The 22,429-nt window shown below is 36.3% G+C and overlaps 4 protein-coding genes across 5 annotated transcripts; 3 read left to right on the top strand and 1 right to left on the bottom strand.

The window, feature by feature from the left end:
• The first annotated feature begins 437 nt into the window (after positions 1-437).
• LOC113301391 (probable E3 ubiquitin-protein ligase XBOS32) lies at positions 438-5,131 on the top strand. The gene is made up of 10 exons (XM_026550176.1): positions 438-1,061; positions 1,422-1,481; positions 1,586-1,657; positions 1,745-1,917; positions 2,002-2,162; positions 2,528-2,586; positions 2,675-2,721; positions 2,987-3,127; positions 3,990-4,081; positions 4,272-5,131. Exons 1-10 carry the CDS (start codon positions 864-866, stop codon positions 4,787-4,789), a joined length of 1,521 nt encoding a protein of 506 aa, XP_026405961.1. The 5' UTR covers positions 438-863; the 3' UTR covers positions 4,790-5,131.
• A 1,165-nt stretch (positions 5,132-6,296) lies between these two features.
• On the top strand, positions 6,297-7,694 carry LOC113303332. 2 transcript variants are annotated; one of them, XR_003337412.1, is made up of 2 exons: positions 6,297-6,496; positions 7,393-7,694. XR_003337412.1 is itself a non-coding variant. In XM_026552359.1 (2 exons), the coding sequence occupies exons 1-2, from the start codon at positions 6,665-6,667 to the stop codon at positions 7,404-7,406; spliced, it is 615 nt and encodes a 204-aa protein (XP_026408144.1). In that variant the 5' UTR covers positions 6,297-6,664; the 3' UTR covers positions 7,407-7,694. The 2 variants fall into 2 exon arrangements, 1 of the variants encoding a protein (XP_026408144.1); XM_026552359.1 differs by having other exon boundaries at positions 6,297-7,265.
• Positions 7,695-11,773: 4,079 nt separating this feature from the next.
• On the top strand, positions 11,774-18,690 carry LOC113305631. The gene is made up of 7 exons (XM_026554646.1): positions 11,774-12,118; positions 12,832-12,987; positions 13,191-13,286; positions 13,888-14,008; positions 14,525-14,911; positions 16,973-17,035; positions 18,527-18,690. Exons 1-7 carry the CDS (start codon positions 11,807-11,809, stop codon positions 18,688-18,690), a joined length of 1,299 nt encoding a protein of 432 aa, XP_026410431.1. The 5' UTR covers positions 11,774-11,806.
• A 2,413-nt stretch (positions 18,691-21,103) lies between these two features.
• LOC113305630 lies at positions 21,104-21,751 on the bottom strand. The gene has a single exon (XM_026554645.1). It carries the CDS (start codon positions 21,749-21,751, stop codon positions 21,104-21,106), a length of 648 nt encoding a protein of 215 aa, XP_026410430.1.
• Positions 21,752-22,429: the final 678 nt, after the last annotated feature.

Here is a 22,429-nt window from a genome sequence, read left to right as displayed (position 1 = left end):
TTTGTTGAAACGCTCGCTCAATTTGAGACAAAGGGTAAATTCCCAAATTTGAGCGTTTGCCCACCTCCTTGGCACGGCAACCCACTGTGACGTGAGAATGGACAAATCTGCTCGTTTGCACTTGACCGATCCAAAATGCATTGACCTAAAAGTGACATTATGATACAGTGATACTTAAAAACCTAACAACCACTATTTTGACCTAGTTTTTAACACGTCCAAATCCAATCATGGAGAGAGAGAGGGGGGAGAGTTGGAGACAGGCTTTTCTTACGGGAAGACGTGTTGGTTTGAGCCTGCAGCATTCCAAAGTGGGGGGTGTTCCCTTAATTAATCATCCCCCATTTCCTCGTGTATTTTATTGTTACAAAAGTCTTAATTAACAAATTAATTAACCCACTAAGTAATTTACTAATTATCTCTGTTTTGTTCTCGTTTAAACAACAAAAAAATGAGGTCATTTTATTTTCCTCCATTGAAACTACTGTGTTCTCCTTTTCTCCTCCTCTTTCCTTTTCACCTCTGTTAGACCCAGGAAGGAATTTGATCAGAATTTCAAAATAACGTCAAATTCTAACTTGAGTCTCAGAGATTTCCATCTTCTTTTCTTTATCATACTTAATCTCTATCTTTTCAAAATTAAGGTGTTTTTTGTTTGTTTGTTGAGATAGCATTTTCCCTTTTTAGTTTGTTGATAATTCTTCTGGAATTGGTGTTCTATTGTGAGTTTCTGGTATGGGTTGCGTTGTATCACTCACTAATAATACAGTGACAAAGATTTCATGTTCAATTTGAGCAATTTTTGATATGGGAAATATGAAAGTGTTCAGTATGAATATTTCATTTGGTTGTATTCTGTGTATATGATGAGATTTTTAAGTTTAATGGGAAATTCTTTTGGATGCTCGGCTTCTGGGGAACGTTTAGTTTCAGCTGCAAGAGATGGTGATGTTATGGAAGCTAAAGCTTTATTAGAATATAATCCTCGTCTTGCTAGGTATTCTACTTTTGGTGTTAGAAATTCTCCTCTTCATTATTCTGCTTCCCAAGGTCACAATGAGGTAATATTCCAATTCCAATTCTATTAAATCCAGTTGCTGTGATTGGTTTATTGTATCTGTGTCTTGGTTATCATATCCGTTTAGAATGTATTGAATTCAAGGGCAATACAACTCACATAAACAATAGGTGTCTGTTTTTTTATTTCTTTGGATTGTCGGTATTCATTTGTATTGTATTGAACTGATGGGTATTGCATTTAGCATAAAGAATGGGATTGCAAATATCAATTTGCATTGTTTTGAATTCAGTGGTTTTACAATTCATGTAGAGCAGTTAGTCTCTTTTGCTTTTGTCTTTAGCTTGTGATTACTTGTTTTGACCATTTCAAAATTTGACGTGACTCTTGTTTTTGTTTTTAGATTGTCTACCTGTTGGTTGAATCAGGAGTTGATATTAACGTCAGGAACTACCGTGGACAGGTAATGATTCCTTACAACACATTAGGAAATTTCAAAGGTTAACCAGGGATTTTTTGTGATATTGATTCCTTTTTATAATTAGTTGATTTTATTGAGATGAACAGACTGCTTTGATGCAAGCATGTCAACATGGTCACTGGGAGGTTGTTCAAACCCTGATGCTTTTCGGAGCCAATGTAAAATTTTCTTCTGTGTTTTTTCCTCTTTATAATTTCAGTTACTGTAATATCTGAAAAAAATAATAATTGGTAATTGTGTTTTAGATTCATAGAGTGGACTATTTGAATGGGGGTACAGCACTGCATTTTGCTGCATTGAACGGGCATTCACGATGCATACGTCTCATTCTTGCCGATTACATTCCCAGCATCCCCAACTTTTGGAGTATCATGAGAAAAAGATGTAGTAAAGAACTTGCAATAGACTTTGATGAAGGGTAAAGTCAAACTTTATAGAATTTTTTGTTTTTTCCTTCTCTATTTCATTTTTCTTATTTGGTTTACTTTGTTTGTTTTTACAGTGCTCTTCATGAAATAATTAATACACCCGCAGATGGGGGTATTACTGCCCTCCATATGGCAGTACTGAATGGGCATGTCGAGACCGTCCAATTGCTGTTGGACTTGGGAGCTCGTGTTTCTGAGGTTACTGTGGAAGACGGAACAACGATTGACCTAATTGGTAGCCCCCTTACTTTTTACTTCTGATCATTTTTCACTGTGTTGACAAACGGAAACATGCATCTTAACACAGTGCTTAGGTCGGCATTTGACTGAAACATCATAATCCCTAGGCCTTCTTTTTGTTAGAATGTATGTTTTGGTGAAACAAGTAATAGCAAGTAACTTATAGTGAAGGCTTTGAATGTCGATTTTTTCATGATGGCCGCTTAAGCAAATATAGCGGAAACCACTGGACTCCTGCCTTGAGCTGGGGCCTACACCGCCTCTTAAACCAAATAAAGGATCTAAAATCTTGATTCATTATAATTAGTTTTCTCTCACTCTAGGTGGATTTGTGTTATTGTATTTGTTGCATCCTTGCAGGGGCAGGTAGCACACCACTTCATTATGCTGCATGTGGCGGAAATGCACAATGTTGTCAAGTATGTTGAACTTTTGTGATAATTTACTGACAAGCTATGGAAATACGATGCTGAGAATGAGTACTGACTTATCTTATTTGGAATCCAGCTTTTGATTGCAAGAGGTGCTGACCTGAATGCTGAAAATGCCACTGGGTATGTATTTTCTGAAATTTTCGTAGTACTAAACAGTTCGATGTCGTAAAATGTTTTGTGTTTCCTTAGAGAAACATGCTGTCTGAAAAATACTTACCGTTACCACTTATTATGTGCTTATGCGCTTAATAAGTGTGTTCCAAGTTCTTATGGCATTGAATATTGTTAAAGTGTTTTCTGCTTTTGGTTAAAGTGTTATAATTTCTGCTTTTGGTTAAAGGGTTTTCCAATTAAATATTGTTTCATTGTGTTAATCATTACTTAGGTGGACACCCTTGATGGTTGCTCGTTCGTGGCATAGAGTGGGTCTTGAAGAACTTCTGAGTAAACAGCCTGAAGAACTACTTCAAATTCCTCCTTCATCGTATCTCTCTCTCCCCCTTATGAGCATTATCAAGATTGCTAGGTGAGTGAGGTTTTCAATGTGGATACTTATTGATGTACATGACACTGCATCAAAAATCTGGTACAATTACTAAGTTGTAAATTACGAAACTGAAGGATGTTTTGGTAGTATGACAGGTGCTTTAATGACAAAATCACAATTAGAGCCTCTCCAGTGCTCAAGTGTTTAGTATATAAGCGTTGTGCCACATCGGAAAGCAGACACACTCACCTTTAAATCCCTTCTCTAACCCAAACTTCTTTAACTAATGTTAGAATGGCATAAAAAGTTGTGGGAAGACATCCTCGCACCCAGTTACCTTCAATTTATGATTCAACGTATCTGATGCAAGGTGGAAAAGGAGGAAATTTGCTGTAAGATACTTAATAAACTTAGATGATGATTAAGGATGAGAACTTGGAGAGTTAAACAGAAAATTATAGCGAAAAAGAGAACCCAATTTAATTTAACTGGGGTAGCTAATTGACCGAAATATATGGCGTGGTTAACATACATCAGAATTTTGTTACAAATCAAGGAGTTCCTCGAAGGTTAGAAGGGAAGAGTGCTAACTTTGCTCATGGAGAATGGCGAAAAGCAAAAATGATAGCCTAAATTTCTGTAGGGGATATACCGTGGAAATTACATGTTGAAATATCAATTTTCCTGCATATTTTAACTTCTTCTGGAGACTGAAAAATTCAGTCTTGGTTCCAGTTTTATCATTTCCCTGTTATTAGCTCATCCATGGTTTTTCAATTTGGTAGTTTGTTTTCATATCTAGTTGAACTGGACCTAGTTTAAATCATTTTTTTCTATATTCTTCAGTTTTGATGTGAATTGGAACATTTTATGTCTTTGACAATCACTCTTACTTTTGCAGAGAATGTGGATGGAAGAACAGTGATACACAAGCCACAACCATTGATCCATGTGTTGTTTGTTTGGAGAGAGAATGCACAGTGGCTGCAGAAGGTAACCTCCATTACAAAACCTAATAAGGGAGTTATTGTTCTCAGTTCTCATTTTACTGAACATAATTAAACTGGAGTGGAAATGGTTTCTGAAACTAACCCTGATTTGCACATCGCAACGTCAGTACTTTTAGGTTGATATGATTGATATCCAACCAAGTGGAAATTCTGATACTCTTAACCTTCTGCAGGTTGTGATCATGAGTTCTGCACACAATGTGCATTATATCTATGTTCTACCAACAGCAACTCGACCATTCCACACAGCCCTCCAGGCTCAATTGCATGCCCTCTTTGTCGTCATGGGATAGTTTCTTTTGTTAAACTTCCCGGTGCAGCTCCAATCAATAAAGAGTTTCCGAGAACAAGTTTGTCTTTAACTCTCTGTGCATGTTCAGGTGAAGCATCCGACCGTACTTCAATGTTAGCCCCATATTCCAAACCTGACAGTCATTGCAGCCGGATATCACCCCTTTGTGCATCGTCTTCTTTCCGCAATCTCAGTTGTCAGAGGTTCTCATCAATGAAAATCAACTCATCTACTTTTTGTATGGGAGCACCAGATACTAGTCCTTCATTAGTTCATTGTGCTACTGACAGAAGATTAAGAGATCATTTGGGTAGGTGTTCAAGGTCAAATCTACGAAGATCTGCATCTCAAACCGAGAGTCGGAGATCATGGTTTTCTTCTTTGCTGGTGGCTGAATGAAAAACACAAGAGAAACAGCGTGATATATAGAAAAAATTCCTAATTATCCATTATTTTTCGTGTAAGATTTGTTATGTCCTTCCATTATTTGGGACTAAAATTTGCATAGGAAAAAAAAGGATTGGTTGATTATTTTGGTGGTTGTACACTGTTGTGAGCTTGTAAATATAGTGCCAAGTGAATGGCTTCCACAGGGATCATTTAAGTTGTTAAATTTCAACAACCTCTATTGCTTGTTGATTTGCCATTCATTGTATTGAGATTCCTGAAATTGTTTTCTGCTGCCAAACTACTACATATAGAGCTTCAATGTACTCTGAATATAAGCATTGTTACAGTGTATTTACTGGGTACAAACAGAAAGAACCAACATTTATGGATAAAATGGATATACAACTACTTCGTAATCAATCCCGAGTTTCTTTTTCAAGCTCATTAATATCTGCTTCAGGTTTTCTGTATTTTATGCAAAAAAAAAATGGGTGTGCCGAGTCGTACTATTTCAAGGGTTCTTGAAGTGACTACACCCAACTGATAACATAGTCATTGCACACGAATTTGTGGACATCCTTAGAAAACACATGTCAACTTCTGGACTTATGGCTCTTAAGTTAGACATGTCCAAAGTCTTTGACATGATTGAGTGGCATTTGCTAATGGCTATACTTAAACAATTAGGGTTTCATGACCACTGGTGCACTATGATTGAACAATGTGTTACTACTGTCTCTGCTTCTATACTCTTAAATGGCTCTCCAGGTGAGCAATTCTTCCCAACTAGGGGTTTTAGACAGGGAGACACCTTGTCCCCTTATCTGTTTATCATATGTATGGATGTTTTGTCTAAAATGTTGATTAATGCTGAAGATAAAAATGATATTCAGGGAGTGACTAATAAGGCTCCTTCTGTTAGTCATCTCTTTTTTGCAGATGATTGCTTGGTGTTTACTAAAGATAGTGTCAAGTATGCTAGGAGCTTGGATAGCATTCTTCAACAATTTAGCAAGTATTCAGGTCAGTCTATCAACTATGATAAGTCAGGAATAGCATTTAGTTCAAAGACAGATAGTGGTGTTAAGAATAATGTTGTCAGTATTTTGAGGATTAGAAAGCTAGGATTGCAAGAAAAGTATTTAGGAGTGCCTCTCTTAATTCAGAGAAACAAAATGGAAACCTTTGGTCACCTAGAAACTAGATTTGAAAAAAGATTAGGAATGTGGAAAAGTAAGCATGTTAATCAACCTGGTAGAACTATCCCTATTCAGACAACTTTAGGAACTCTAGCAAATCACCATCTTGTTGTTTTCCCAATGCCTAAAAGGTTAAATAATAGATTGGATTATATCCAGAGAAAATTTTTCTGGAATAAAAAAAGGAACAATAGAGGCTTGTATTTTAGGGGCTGGGACAATGTTGCCAAGCCAATTGTTCATGGTGGACTTAATATTAAAAAAACTGAATACCTAAATTCTGCTCTTTTGGCCAAACTTGCTTGGAGGATGCTAAAGGAATCTGATGCCATTTGGGTTCAGATTCTAAAACATAAAAATTTCCAAGATCACAACCCTCTTCATTATGTGAATGATAAATCTGGATCATGGGTTTGGAGAGGTATATGTAGAGGCTTAGAGGTCATCAGGGAGAATTACTGCTGGGAGGTTGGGAATGGTAAGGATATCTCAATCTGGAAGGATAAGTGGGTTCCAGGTAAGAATGGTCTGGTTAATTCTCACTTTATGTCAGCCAATATTAGTTCAGTTGATCAACTAATTGACCAATCTACTAATGATTGGAATGTCTCTATGTCGAATGCTTTGTTTGATAATGAAACTGTAACGAATATATGCAAGATAAAGATTCCACTAGAGGCTAAGGATGAACTTAGATGGACTCTTGCATACGATGGTGAGTTTTCTGTTAAAACTGCTTATAGGGCAATCACTGATAGAGTATTTGGTCCAATTTAGGATACCTTTAATTTTCTGGAAGCTTAATCTGCCACCAAAAATTAAGCATTTCCTATGTAAATGTATTAACGATTGTCTTGCTGTTAATGGGAATATAGGAAGGTATGTCCAACATGTTGATAAAAAATGCCCTCTTTGCAATACTCATATTGAAACAGTAGATCATCTCCTTTTGGATTGCCATGTAATTAAGGATATGTATACTGGTGTGAATAGTGTCTTTACAGGGATGTATAATGGTAACAATCTAAAAAATTGGGTAGCAACCTGGTATGCAAATGTAACAACTACTAGACAGACTAACCATGACTTTATAATTAGTGCTGGTTTTATGCTATGGCATTCTTGGAAGTCAAGATGTGCAAAAGTTTTTGATCATGCTTGGAAGTCAAGATGTGCAAAAGTGTTTGATAATGTGCAAGTGCAGGTAAACTTGTACAAAAGACGGGTGCAAGGAGACATTACAAACTGGAACAATGCTCACAGGCAGCAAAACAATACTAGTTCTGGTGGTACACATAACAGAAGAGCCAATAATTGGAGCTTTCCAGACATTGGATTTACAAAAATTAATTTTGATGATTGTAAAAGACTCTAATTTTATGGGGTGTGGTCTAATAGCTTTTTCTGTTGCAGGGACATGTATTTGAGCAGCATCCATTCAAACAGTAGCTTATGATGAAGAGCAAACAGAAGTTGTAGCAGCTTATGAAGCAATAAAGATGGTCCAAGAGAAAGGAGTGCCAAAGCTGCATCTTGAAGGCGATAATCTAAATGTAATAAATGTAATAAATGCCATAAATGGCAAAGTAAGTTCTGTTATATGGACAAACAACACTATTATTAACGATTGCAAATTTTTATTAAAATCTTTTACTTCATGGGTCTGTATTCATGTTACCAGAGATTCCAATGGGGTAGCTGATCATCTAGCAAAAAAGGTTAGGACAGGTAGTGTAGCTAGAGAGTTATGGAATGGCAATGATATGCCAAGTTATCTTATTTCTCTTATAAGATAAAATCATTGTATGGTCTCTGTTTAAGTTTAATGCAATTCTCTAATCTTTCTTATTAAAAAAAAAGTAACTACAGCCTACAGGGCTTAGCCGCTTCATATTTATTTGGAAATGTGCCATTTATGAAATGTTGGGAGTTTTATACATTCATATGGTGGACGATGTGTTTGGTTGCAGCTTGGATGAATTTGCAGTGATCTACTTAGAATTGTATGGAAAACTTTGGTACAGGCAGTCAGTTAGTGAGAAAACTTAGGGATTTGTAATATTTTTGATAAATAAAGAATCTTTTCATTAATGGGATTTCAAGGTTACAATGAGTTTAAAATCGAAAATAAGAGAATACAAAGTAACAAGAACGTACTGTAAGAGTACAATACCGAGAAATCCGACAAGAGAAAGAGAATGATTACCGGAATAAGACAAATACAAGTATGAATAAGATACGATTAAATTGGAAGAAGGATGATTTTTTTCGGAATTAAATTCCAACTATTTAGTTTGTTTTTCTTCTTTAAAAAGAAATACTCCCAAAGTAGGAGTGACTTGCTCAAATCTCTTGTAAATAGTAATGAAGCTTCCGTAGTCAAAAAGACCACCAATGAAGATTTCGTCGGCGGATAAGTTGATGATGAAGATTCCGATGAAGAGTTTGTCTCCGGAGACAACAAAGATGGAGATCTCGTCGTTGAAGAGCATCACTATTGATCTTAGAACCCAACTCAATAACCCAAAATCGTCATTAAACCGAAGATAAACCTCAAAGAGTAGATAAAACCACCAAAACGGTGTAGATAAGTAGAAAACATAATAAAAACTAAAATAATCTACTAACTAATCTAGAAAGCAAGGAATAATGAAGAAATCTGCCAAAAAGGGTTATTTTTGATGGTTTTGTTGGAGAAGAAGAAGGAGTGGGAGAGAGAAGAATTGAAGACTAGGGATTTGTAATATTGATAAATGATTAACCCGATGAATACTTGGCTCTCTACTCTGCTACCTCCGTTTCTGTAAAATAAATACTACAATATTACTGTATGATTTTTTATTTCTCTTCGTTTTAGCCTCAATCTAAATGGTGTAGGATTTGGCATAGAGAGAGAGTAGAGAGGATTGAAACGAAAACACGGAGAGACTACATTGTGTAAACTTACTTGGAAATTTCATTAATGTAAACGATGCCTTTATATAGGCTGCAATATACAAGATTTGTTCTACTGAACTCCACTAAATGCTGCACGATGGCACAACCAACTCCTAGTTAACAGGCATTACAACCATGACTCGTAAACTCCTAAAGACTAGGACTAATAGTTACCTACTAAAAACTACTCGGTAAACATTAATAGATGGGTGCAGTACTTGCACACCATTAACCCACGACTTAGTCCTAAGACCCTGTCAGACTTTGTAGTTTGAGTTTAGTTAAAACTCCAACATCCTCCCTTAAACTCAAACTACAAACTGCAAAAGAACCTTCGAGAATCTGGTTGATATTGCATGACTATCACTTATGGCTTCAACCGAGCTTTAAACTCTACCTGAAAGACATACTGATACTGAGGATCAAACTGTATGCCCCATAGAAACCGAATCTATCTCATAGATTCTGAATAGTATCCTAAGTCAATTTCAACACCTCGAATAACGACGAGTACCTGGTTGAACTTTTTCATTGTTACATTTGGCTGTAATCTGGGCTTCTAACTCTCTACCAAGAGACATACTGATACTGCTGATCAAACAGTATGCGCCTCACAAGCCAAACCTATTACATAGATCCCAAACAGTTTCTTAAACAAGCTTCAACACCCTGTCTTTCACCAACGACTCACAAAACTTTTGCAAGAAAAACTTGAACACAATTGGATCTGCAGTAACGCATCAGACCGCTGCTGGGTCTGCGTTTAATCCATCTATCATGAACAAGAAAAGAAATAAAATTGATCATTACACACATGCGAGAAACCACAACTGAAATGTTCCACTTCGGTGTACAAAACTTGCACAAAAGATCAGATACAATTATAGTGTCTGCTACGGAACATCACCACCCTGTGAAGGAGACCCATAAACACCCTCTTGCCACTGCTCCGTACTTGCCAAGAGGATATTCATTCAACTGAACACATCTTCATATTACCGTCAGCACCATGAACCAAATAAATATATAATTCACAATCCCATGAATATGGTCACACCAATTAATTTGAACATCATCGTATGCATAACCACAACTTTGTTTTCTCACTTCTAAATCCCTAAGCAAAGAACTCCAACCACAAATTTCAAAACACTCACAACTGTCAGGCTTGCTCAACTGCTTTACGTTAGGATTCATTAATGAAGTCTCAAACTCCATATCAACGGACTTTTACTTAGCTGTCCCACGATGCATCTGGTAGAATGCTTAACCGTCCAGCTGGTTTTATCCATGGAGTATTAACTCCACAACAGGGATTTGCTAAACTCCCGGCCATCCCTTGATACCTCCATATCCACTGTCATCGTCAACAAGCAAGAGTTGCGGCTCTTTCTTTCTGCTTGTTCCGTGACTACTTGAAACCAAACATCCTAATATCCGTAGGAATTTCATCCAACGATCTTCCAAGCATGTGTCACACCAGAACTTCTTTGAGGAGAAACTTCAAACAATCAAACGCAATGACTGCCTATAGGATAACAATCAACAACAGAAAACATGCAAGCCTTTCTCTCTCGGACTTTTCATCAAACACTTCCGAGAAACTTTATAAATAGTTTCTACTGTACGGTGTTCTTGCAATTGAACATTCATTAACAGGTTTTAAAACAAACCCATGAGCAGATTTTTGCAAACCAAGGATTTCTCCACAAAAATAACAAGTTTAATTACAAAACTAAACCTTCTACTAACAACACCATCAAGGGACGTGACGAACGTTATAAATGAAAATAAAGGATTACTGAATATGAGATTTGAACCAAACCCTTCACAGTACGTAACAACAGTACCTTCAGATATTTCCATGGATGTTATCCTGACTTTGGTTTCTTCCTACATCAAAGCACAACGCAGCTTCATTTGGCGACTCTGCAACATCACCTTTGATGAGATATCAATCCTCTTTGAATCTCAAAAGAAAGAACTCCATATCATCAAGGATGGTCATGGGCTGCACGAAAACCTCTCTTGAGATCACTGATAGTTGCTACTATCATCACCCATGACAAGAACATACTAGCATAAAACACTGATCTAGTATTTACTTTCACTTTTACATTGTCAAGAAACACTTAGAAAAACTTCGAAATCCTTAAAACAACTCACCTGATTTTTCTTACTCTTTTCTCTCAAGTTTTCTACCTCCCTTTCACTCTAACAACTCTCCCTCTACCCTAGCTCTGATACCAAATGTAGGATTTGGCATAGAGAGAGAGTAGAGAGGATTGAAACGAAAACACAGAGAGAATACATTGTGTAAACTTACTTGGCAATTTCATTAATGTAATCGATGCCTTTATATAGGCTGCAATATACAAAATTTGTTCAGCTGAACTCCACTCTGCACGATGGCACAACCAACTCCTAGTTAATAGACATTACAACCATGACTCGTAAACTCCTAAAAACTAGGACTAATAATTACCTACTAAAAACTACTCGGTAAAACATTAATAAATGAGTGCATTAATTGCACACCATTAACCCACGACTAAGTCCTAAGATCCTGTCAGACTTTGTAGTTTGAGTTTAGTTAAAACTCCACCAAATGGAAGGAGTGCAATTTATTAGGCAATGTCTGCACCAAATGCTCAGACACTCCCACATTTTAGGGAAATATAAGATTTGGGTAGCTCTGATTTTTTATCTGGAACAAGGTCCCTTTGCCAAACGCAAAATGTACGCGTCAGCAATTTTACCGCCAAAAAAAAAAAAAAAACAGTGAAAGTTGTAGTTTGGGTAAATACGTGTCTATAAATATGGAATTTCAGAGGAGGAGAATATTTTAAATAGCCAAGTAAAGGATAGAACAAGAAATTGAGAATCTTCAATGGCGATTCTAACTTCTTCTTGTTCATCGATTTTTCTTCCCAATTTAATTTCGAGACAAAATCACTGTAATTCTGGAATAATTTTCCCTAATTTAAGAAACCCTAGAATCAGCAAATCAAATGTACATCTCTTTTCTAAAACCAAATTCCAATCCCTTATTTATAGTCAACTCTGTACAAGTGAGAAAACCCTTACTTTAGATACCTCTGCTTTAGATATTTCTGTTGCTGTTACTGAAGATGAAATTTGGGCTTCTGCTTGCCTTCGAGTTCGATCCTTCTATGATTTCAAGCAATCTTTTGGTATCGAAGTGAGTATTGGATTCATATATTCAATGCTTTTAAATATTTCTCTTATTTTGAATTTTATTTTTCAGAAACTTATGTTGCTCGGCTTAACTTCCAAACAAAAACCAAAACCAAAGCCTTTTTCCAGTAGCAAGTACCGGGTAGGCTAGAGATTATCTCATAAATGTATAACATAGTTTTCACGCCAGCCTGTCAAGCTCTGCTTAACTTCCATCGTGTAAAAATATCGAAAATGAATAGTTCCACGCTAATTACTCACGTCGTCTTGGCGCCCTGATAACCCTCGGATCATGGCATTTGCACCAAACGGTTTCGTTCCAAGAATTAGGGCATCCAGAAGGGCGCTACATCTAAGGCCAGCTTACCATGCGAGCAAGTAGGGTGGAACTTACACAGTGTAAAAATATCTAATCATGGTGATTTTTGGATTTATAGAGTGCCTAGTTAATACGTCCCATTTTATACATTTACCAACGTCTCTGGGCTTAAACAATGCCTCGTCAATCTGCCTACTCATGTACTGGTGCATTGCACTTGTGGCTGACGTAGTTAGAATGAATTAAAACTATTTATGATTTTAAGTAGTATTTGTAATAACTCTGTAAGATTTACTCTTATGTAATGCAGTCTTTGGAATTCATTCAATAGGAAAAAGTAATGTATAGTTTATCTTTGTTGGTCCTGAAGGTATGCATTTCTTGTTAAGTTCTATTAGGATCACAAGAAGCACTTGGCCAAGCTTGAATTTGAAGCGTCCAAAGAACGCATCGCCGGGACAACGGAAGGATTTAAAAGGGTGTGTTGCGTAAATGTCACTCTTCCATTGTCACGCATGTCGAGCTCTTCGGATGAACTATGTTCAGCATGCAAGGTATGGCAAACTCAATCCCATAATGCACAGATATGGTTAAGAATAAATTAGAAATGTCTTCTGTGTCAAACACATATCCATACAAAGAACATACTAGTATTTGAATAAAATACAGTCATTCATGTTTCACATTTTTTGTTAACTTGTTTTTTGTCGGTGAAATAAAAGTTTTAACTTGGTTTTTTAATGATTATCTTTTGTAGTATTCTGCTAATGGAGAAGACCGAGTAGTCATTGGAACTCTTGACATAAACCAGTGCGTGAGACTTCCGGATGAAATAACAGGGAAGAGGCCACAGGTATTGGTCTCAATATTATTTCGCACATTATCTATGTTGTCGTGGGCGTAAAGCGCCGCACGGCGAAGCCGCGGCGTATAACTATAGTAGGCACATGATGAAAGTTACATTTTTTCTGGAATAGTATCAGTCAATGGCATATATATTCTGCATGCAAGGAAAGACCTTTATATATTTAATCCTGAGAAAAAGGCACAGTAGTTGCTTCTGTACTACCTTGATGTTATCTCGTCAAAGAGATCTTTCAAATATCTTGAACAAATGAACTCCATATTGTTCATTTTTGGTACCGAGGGAGGGAGGGAGTCATCATAGCATAATTTTATTTATATGAGCTAGAGCATGGTTATTGGTATTTCTTTATTTGTCAACCCTAGCTACCATCCAGACTTGTATTGGATCTACTCAAGTTGAGCAAAAATGTGTCAGAATTAATGAGAAAGACGCTAATTCCATGTGTAGGTTAAGTATTCAACCTTAAAATTATTGTGATTTGTTTGAGGAACTTCTAACCATCTCTTTCTGGTACTAAGATGTTATTTAATTTAGCTCCTGCGGTTCTGGCATTCTCTAAATGATCTTTCCTTGCGCACTTTAACAGGGCAGTGGTGCTGATGTTTCAAGGGCATATTTGAGCAATGTATGTGTAGCCAAGGAGCTGCAGAGAAACGGTCTCGGTTATTTATTGGTATCCAAGTCAAAAAAAGTTGCTCAAGAATGGGGTAACAATCTCTTTCAGTTATATATAAACGTTGAATAGTTATTGTCATATGTTTGAAGAATTCGCTGATGAAAACATAAAGCCTATAGAAAGACCAAACGGTTCCATGACATTAGGGTATACTAATTTACGATGAAAACAGCAGCAGTTTCGCAAGTTATGCTTGTGTTTAGCGATTTCGAGAAACGGGATGTTTGAAAATCTGAAAAGATGTATTTAGTTGATGTTGTAAAGAAGGAAGGTATAATTTCAAAATCTTTGTAGTTGCTCTTGAACATTCAAAAGTCTTTCCGTTGTTGTTGTTCTACGGTTTATATTCCAGCTTGTGAAGTTTGAAGGCCTCAAAACTGATTTCTTTGGTTGTAGTGATAAAGGTAGTAGCAAAGTCTGTTTTTTGTAGTGCCAGGTACAAATCTAATTAGACTTGAATGTGGATCTTTAGTGTGACCCAATCTACACAGAAAATTCATGATTGAAGGCCATCTTGAATTCATATTTGTTTGTGTTTTGTTTTCAGGCATAACTGATCTATACGTCCATGTAGCTTTTGAGAATGAACCAGGGAGAAGGTTGTATGAAAAGAGTGGTTTTGTATATGAAAGTGATGAGCCAGCTTGGCAAGCTAGGTATCTTGATCGACCAAAACGGATTCTTCTATGGTCTGATCTGGCTCTCTATGGTCTGATCTGGCTCGCACTCACAACTCGTAGTATAACATATAATGTCCTAATGTTCCTATTCTGTTTTGTTATAATTACACTGGTATTCTGCTTTCAATATGATATACTAATTTTCGCGTTTCACCTTTCCCATCAGCAGCTAATGTTCATAGCAACATTTTTGGGACACAAATATCAGAAACCGAAGGGAATTTGTATGAATACAGATGAAAGACGTTTACCATGTACAACCATTAAAACCATAAAATTCACTTAAGAAAATCGAAAAGCTTTTAACCTCACATTAGACGGTCGGCTGATACGCATCAAGTGCTGGTTGATCAGATAAAACCATTTCTTTCGCATACTGCGCAAGATTGAAATACTTTATTCATGCTTACATCTTTTCCATATCATTTTTAGTTATTTCGAAACGATTAAAAATAAAAAAAAATTAACATGGAAGGTAGAGTTTGTTCGTCCCCTTGTAACACAATTTCAGTCCCCATCTGCTTCGGCTCCTTTGGCTAGGTTACCCATGAGACTCGTGTTATGTTCAATTAATGTAGTACTACGTTGTTGGAGCTTAACTTATCAGGCTTCCAACTAGTTAATGTAATACTCTTTATCCAATAATATAATTTAAACATTAAAACTAAAAAAATCTTATCTTATACTATAATAAAGAAAAACCCTCTTCATCGTACGACGTCAAATTTGATTTCGGCCATGTAATTTGTTGGATCTTTTTTCCTTTTTTCTAAAAAAAGAGAGGTTTCCTCGTACTCTTAATATTAAGTTGCCGGCTACTTTAACCTAATTGACTGGAAGAAGATCGTTTTTGGAGCGCTTGACCGGAAAATCAGGAAAGTCTTGAAACAAATAGAGAACCTTAACGCGGTACACACAAATAATCCTTTCACACATGAAAACATAAGAAAAAAACTCTAGAACTGGAAAATTTATACGATATTCAAGAATCAATAGCAAAACAATTATCAAGGGATAATAAAGTTAATTTAGATGAACGTAATACTAAGTATTTTCACATCAAAACTCTAAAAAGAAGAAAACGTAATAAAATAGACTGTTTGACAGATCTAAATAGCCAGGTTGTCTCAGATAAATCTGAAATGAGTGGGCTCATAAGAAACCATTTTGCTGATTTATTTACTGTGCCCCCCTCCCCACACGACTGACAATGAGATTCTGAATCTCGTCCCAAATATAACAACTGAAAAAGACAATACAGACTTATGGCCCTCCCTAGTGAGCCTGAAATATGGAACGTGGTCAAAAACATGTAAGGTAACAAACCATCAGGACCAGATGGGTTCCCAGTTGGTTTTTTTAAACATAACTGGGAGCTAATAGGATCTCAAATTGTAACTTGAATTCAAGAAATTTTCAAAACTAAGACAATCAACCCAGAACTAAATGAAACTTTCATCTTTTTTAGAGTTATTTTGTAAATGGATCGTAATTTTAATACCTAATTAGGGTCTGGGTCGTAAAACAGGTAGTTGATGTCTCTGGGTCGTTGGCTCACCCAAGACCATTTTGACCATCTTTAGTTCTTACAAAAAGACCCTTATTAAAATGATATTTGAAACTTTATCCTTGCTCTGTTTTAAAAGATAACCTGATTCCACCCTACCGGACCCAATAACTAATTGGCCGTTATTTGAATTCAAATCTCAAACTATCCAAACTTCGTCAACTTAGTTTTTATACAGTAAATTTAACGACACAATATCTGTATTTATAAAACATAAACACACAGCAAAATTAATGAAAGATCCGTTGAAGTGCTCACACCATTAACTTTTCATAATCTAGAATTCTTAGTTTTTTAAGTTTTTGACTTGATCATTTAATTGCTTTTAGGGGTTTCTGTGTAGCAAATGGATTTTAGGATTAAGTTCAATTTGATTTTGAATTTAGGTTATGGTTTTGGGATAAGTTCTGATCAAATTTGGTCTTGAGTTTTTTTTTCTGAGAATAAATCAATGGTTCATATATAGGAAAATAGGTACTCTGTTTTAGCTTGAATGCAACGATAGTTAAGCGTTATAAGAAGTGCGATCTTGGGGAAAGATTGTAAGACTTAATTCCAACTTCAAATATTAATCAAACTAATCTGATCAACAGATGTCATATCATATCTGTCAAAATAGTTAATCTTAAATCATATTTGAGTACATGCATATGCCAAAAGAACTGGTCATACTGATGGTGTTAATAAGGAGTTTTCTTTTTCGAAAAATTGTTAATACTTGGAAGCTGTAATTTTTATTTCTTTACAGGTATCAAACATTCTTTTGATTCTGGTGGAGTTGCTGTGGTGTTAGTAGAAATGGATGCTGACGGTAAAGAATTTTATTAGATGGTAGGAAAAACTAGAATTCCTCGTTAGAAGCGGAAGAAGATGGAAAAAGACGAGACAACTATCAATTTTAACAAACTCTAATTGTCAACGCTGGTCAATTAAAGGTCAGGGTATTAAGCAAAAAAAACAAAGTCAGCTAACAGTTGGTTAACGGTCATTGGTTAGTCTACGATCATAATGCATCAACCACATGTTTTACGACCCAGATCCTAATTAGGCAATGAACTTAGGACCCTTTTACAAAATATCTCTTTTTCTTATACCAAAAATAAAACATCCTAAGGCCTATTCCTATGCATATGGCAAACATCAGATTTTGTCATATATGCACTCACTATAGGTATGCCAAACTGCCAAACTCATATGCCTATATGTCAATTATAACATATAACATACACGATGCAGTTTCCAGCGAGCGATAAAGTGTCTATCGAATGGTCATAATCTCGCTCGCTGGTCATTCCAGCGCCAACGTTAGTCAGTACACCGCTCGCTGATCTGATCATCGCTTATCAGTTCCTCATCCGACGGCTTCAATTCTTCCCCTCTATAAATACCCAATTTCGAACTCATTTCAACTCACACCAGAATTTCTAAAATCTTTCTAGAATTTCTCAATCTCTCAATCTTCTTCAAATCTAAAACAATCACACCTTCTCTACAATTCTTAATTTCTTGTAATATGGATTCATAATCTCAAAGCCAAGGCAACGATAAAGGTAAAAGGTCAAAGTCCAGGGTGGAAAATACACCATGATAGAAGATGAATGCATTTGTCATAATTATGTTTTTTTTTTTTACCCAAGATTGTATCGATGGTGGGAAAATATATTTCGTAAATATGAAGAAGAAACCATGAACATCAATTCTCATGATGCAAAAGAGTTGGCAGAACACTTAATTGTAATCAACAGGGAAGTAACCGCTTATATTGGATTGATAATGCAAGCCAAGAGAGGCCGGGAGAGTGGTCTTGTGGATGTTGATGTTGAAAGAAAGGTTCGTACGGATTGGCAGCGAAAACATGGCAAACAGTTAGCTTTCGAAAGTTGTTATCATATTTTAAAGGTATTTAACAAATATAATCCAGATGTGCTAGTAGGTAATCAACAAGTACCTGAAATGTCACCATATAATTTTTCTCCCTCAACACCAAATTCTTCACCATTTTCACCAGGTCCATCAAATTCTTCACCAGATACCTCGAGAAACCCAAATGCGAACTTAATTCTCAATGATGATGGTGGTAAGAGAAAACTTCGAGGGAGGAACAATGCAAGACTGGCTAGAAAATTAGCCCAAGAAGGAGAAAATTCCGGTGGATTTAACATGACAGAGTTTATGGAACATCATAAAACCGTCGAGAAGCAAAGAGCAGTTGATAGGAAGTTTCAAAACAAGGAGAGTAAAAAAAGTCGTCTTTCTCAAGAAAAATTTGGGTTTGACTATGACAAGCATAACATTCTTCAAGATAACACTTCAATTATGAACGCCCAACAAGAAAATGTGGGGAAAATCGAATTTGACAGGATTCAAGCACAGATTGAACAACAAGCTGGATTTGCTAACAACCATGATGATGACGAGGATGAGTCCGATGATGAGTTCGATGTAGTAGTTCCTCTAGATGATTGATGTATTAATTTAAGTTTTAATTTGAAGTATTGCATTTTAATTTGATATGTTGTTGTTTCATTCTACTTAATATTTAGTTTGAAATGAAAAGTTGATTAATTTGAAATGTTGTCGCAGTCCAATTAAATAAGTTTTGCATATTAACTTAAACCAAAATACATGAATATAATTAAACCAAAGAACATAACTTAAACCAACATAACTTAAAATGCATAACTTAGTAATTAAACAAAAATACATAAATATAATTAAACCAAATACATAACTTACACCAACATAACTTAATAATTAAACCAAAATACATAAAAATTAAACCAAAATAACTTAAATATAACTTAAAATACATAACTTATCTTCCATGCTCTGCCCAAAGATTCACTCTCAGATCATCTCTTGAACTGTCGTACAAATTCTGGTCCTGAATGTAATTAGTCATTTGAGCATAATTCCTTGCAGGGACCCTCTTTGTGGTTGAATCTCTGGCCTCAAATCTTCATCTTCATAGTTAATCCACTATGAATCACGACGGTTTCCTGAATGACCATGTTATCAAGAATTATGCAAGTGAGCATAGTCTTGTGCATTTCACGAGCACTCAACCCACGATATGGGCCATAAATGGTAGCGAACTTCCTCTTCAAAATTCCAAAAGCGCGTTCCACATCCTTCCTCACTGCCATTTGGGCGGTGTTAAAATACCGGTATGAACGCCCCAACGCACCGGCAGGAGGCTGACGGTAGCATTGAACCAAGGTGGACCATTTTTGGTGGATACCATTCGAAAGATAATACCGATGAGTGTATTGATGGTCGTTGATCATGAAATGGACTTGGGAAAAAATTACATACTTCTGATCTTCAAACAGAGGCGACTTGTGCGAAACATTAATATCATTTTGTGTACCCGGAAGACCAAAAAAAGCATGGCATATCCAACAATCATAAGAAGCAAAAGCTTCAAGGATAACGGTTGGTTTAGGATAATGACCCTTATGTTGACCGTCCCAATAAACGGGGAATCCTTTCCATACCCAATGCATACAGTCAAGACTACCTAGCATTCCTGGAAATCCCCTTTCCTCATTCTTCCCCAATATTTGTCTAACATCTTCCTTGGATGGTTTTCGTAAATGTGTTGGACCAAAATGATTAATCATTACTTCACAAAATAATGAAAGGTAAGTGAAAGAAGTTGTTTTACCTATACGAAGGTACTCATCGTCCGCATGATCCGCTGGTATGCCATAACCTAAAATCCTTAAAGCTGAAGTAATATTTTGTTCAGGACTATGACCTCTAATATTGAGTGCATCAAACTGATAATTAAATTGAGGTTCTACTCGACAAAGCTCTTTAATAATATTTATCACCGGATTACGAGGCATACGGAATCGACCTTGAAAATTTTGATCAGAGTACACACAATTGGGAAGAAAATAATCATGCATCAGCTTCTGATGGTAAAATTCCCTCCCTCGATACATATACCTTCTTGAGAATACTTCTTGTGGCTCTGGAACTCTAGGTATTTGGCCCATATGTAAAAGCATCAAAGTGTCGATTAGTTTATTATCTTCAACTTCCTCATCATCAAGTTGTTGCAACCTCCTTTCGGTGCATTTCTTGCTGTAATCTAAACCGATTCATAATAACATTCCTCTCTTCATTGGATCTCTCCATTGATAATTATGAAATTTAAAATGAGAATAGAGAGAGAGAGAAATTGGTGAAATATAGATAGAAGTAGGTGTGAGTAACTTGGAGAAAGACAAGGGCGTATATATAGGAACCAGTAGGAGTGAAATAGCCGTTGCAAAATATCTACTGGTCGATAATCTTAATATCGCCAGGAATACTATTTATATCTCGCGATGGGATGTATGAAGCCAGCGATACTCATAATATCGCCAGCGTTCTGGATAATAACGCTCGTTATAAACTCGATCCCCCAGTAGTTTTCCCATAGTGGTGCAATTGGTATGCCATACAATTTCACACCAATAGGATTAAGCAACACCCCATATAAAATTTAATATGAACTGATGACAAATAAAATTAAAAACATCTAGAAAGAATGATATCACCTTATCATTCTGCCTTCATCTCCTCCAGACAGATTACCGACAACATAGTTGTAACACATGAAGTCATCCACTCATTAAAAAATATGAAGACTAAGAATGGGGGATAGGGATTACCATAGACATGTCGAAAGCTTTCGACAAAGTCAATTGGGAGTTTCTAAACCATTTTTTTTTTTTGAAGAAAGGAGAATAAATTAACTTAAAATGATGTTCGAGCGCAAAACACTGGTTATACAATTTGGGACCTCTGTAGTCCATGCATTAGAAGTTATGTTAGACAAAGATAACTTTTCTAATTCATGGGCAGCTTCATTTGTGTGTCGGATGCTCTAAATGACATTAACATTTTCAAAATTAGATAGCTGATTTTGAATATCATGTAGTAGGCCTCGAATCTTCCTTGGGAAGCAGTTAATGTCACCTTTAATTAGATGAACCGCAGTCAAGCAATCTCCTTCCAAAATGACTTTTTGATAGCCCAATTCTTTAGCCAGTTTTAAGCCTAAAAGAAACCCCTTTATTTCAGCTTCAAGAGGGGAAAATGAATGTCCAAAACAGCTCATGCACCCTTGGTAGTGGCCAAGTTTATCTCTGGCTACGTCCTCCCAAGCGCTCTCATAGGTTGAGTCAAGAAAAGCTCCATCAACATTGATCGTGTAATATCCTGGAGAAGGCTTACTCCAATGGGTGTTGCAACCTTCATCATTCTTAATAGAACTGATTTTCATTAGTTCCTCCAAATCTTTTGGGTTCTCATAGCTTTGAGCCAATTTGTAAGCACAAAAATTAACTGATGATGGATTAGGACTTATTTTCTTGATGATGCATTCATTTCTAGTCTTCCAAATCTTCCATAAAATATGGCAAGCCAACCTCAAATCAAATCCATTAGGATCAAAGTTGAACCATTCACTAATGATTTCAATAACTGTAGTAGTGTTGGGTCTTGGATGGAATCCCAGATGGCTTGTATCCATACTATTCTTGCAAAATCACACTCATAAAAGAGATGTATGGCTGATTCCATAGAAGTTTTGCAAAGAGGGAAAGTTGTGTCTACTTCCCTGACGAATCGAGCAATATTAACCTTGAGTGCTAATGATCCCCTCACTAATCTCCATATGAAGTGTAAAATCCTTGGACTTAATCCCTTTGTTTTCCAGAAAGACTTCCATGGTAGATTGTTTGCTAAAGAAGAAGGCGAGCCGATATCAGACTGAAGAAGATTATAAACAGATTTCGAAGTAAATATATCAGTGGGGGTAAAGGTCCAGATCAAACGATCATCACAGTGGCTTTGTGGTATATGTATGGTCGTAATGGCTTCAACTTCAAGTTCTGAAAAGGAGTTTCTTAACATATCAACATTCCAAGTCTTGTTGTCCTCATTAATAAGGTCTTTGACCTTAGAGATGTTTGAGTGATTAGTAGCAGAGACTGGCTTGTATTGGGGGAGATTTGGAATCCAAGGATCTGAGAGTGGGTTAATAATTCATCATTGCCTACACTCCAGCAAGCACCTCGACTCAACAAATATCTTACTTTGAGAATATTAACCCAAGTTTTGGTTGTTGTTGACGGCAAGCTGCATGCATTCCCAAAAGGAAGAATCTTTTAGGCACTTCGCAGTTAATAACCTTACCCAGACAGAGTCT

Source organism: Papaver somniferum, chromosome 8, assembly GCF_003573695.1.
Source record: "Papaver somniferum cultivar HN1 chromosome 8, ASM357369v1, whole genome shotgun sequence".
In the NCBI taxonomy this organism is placed as follows: Eukaryota; Viridiplantae; Streptophyta; class Magnoliopsida; order Ranunculales; family Papaveraceae; genus Papaver; species Papaver somniferum.
This window is presented reverse-complemented; position numbering and strand designations above follow the sequence as displayed.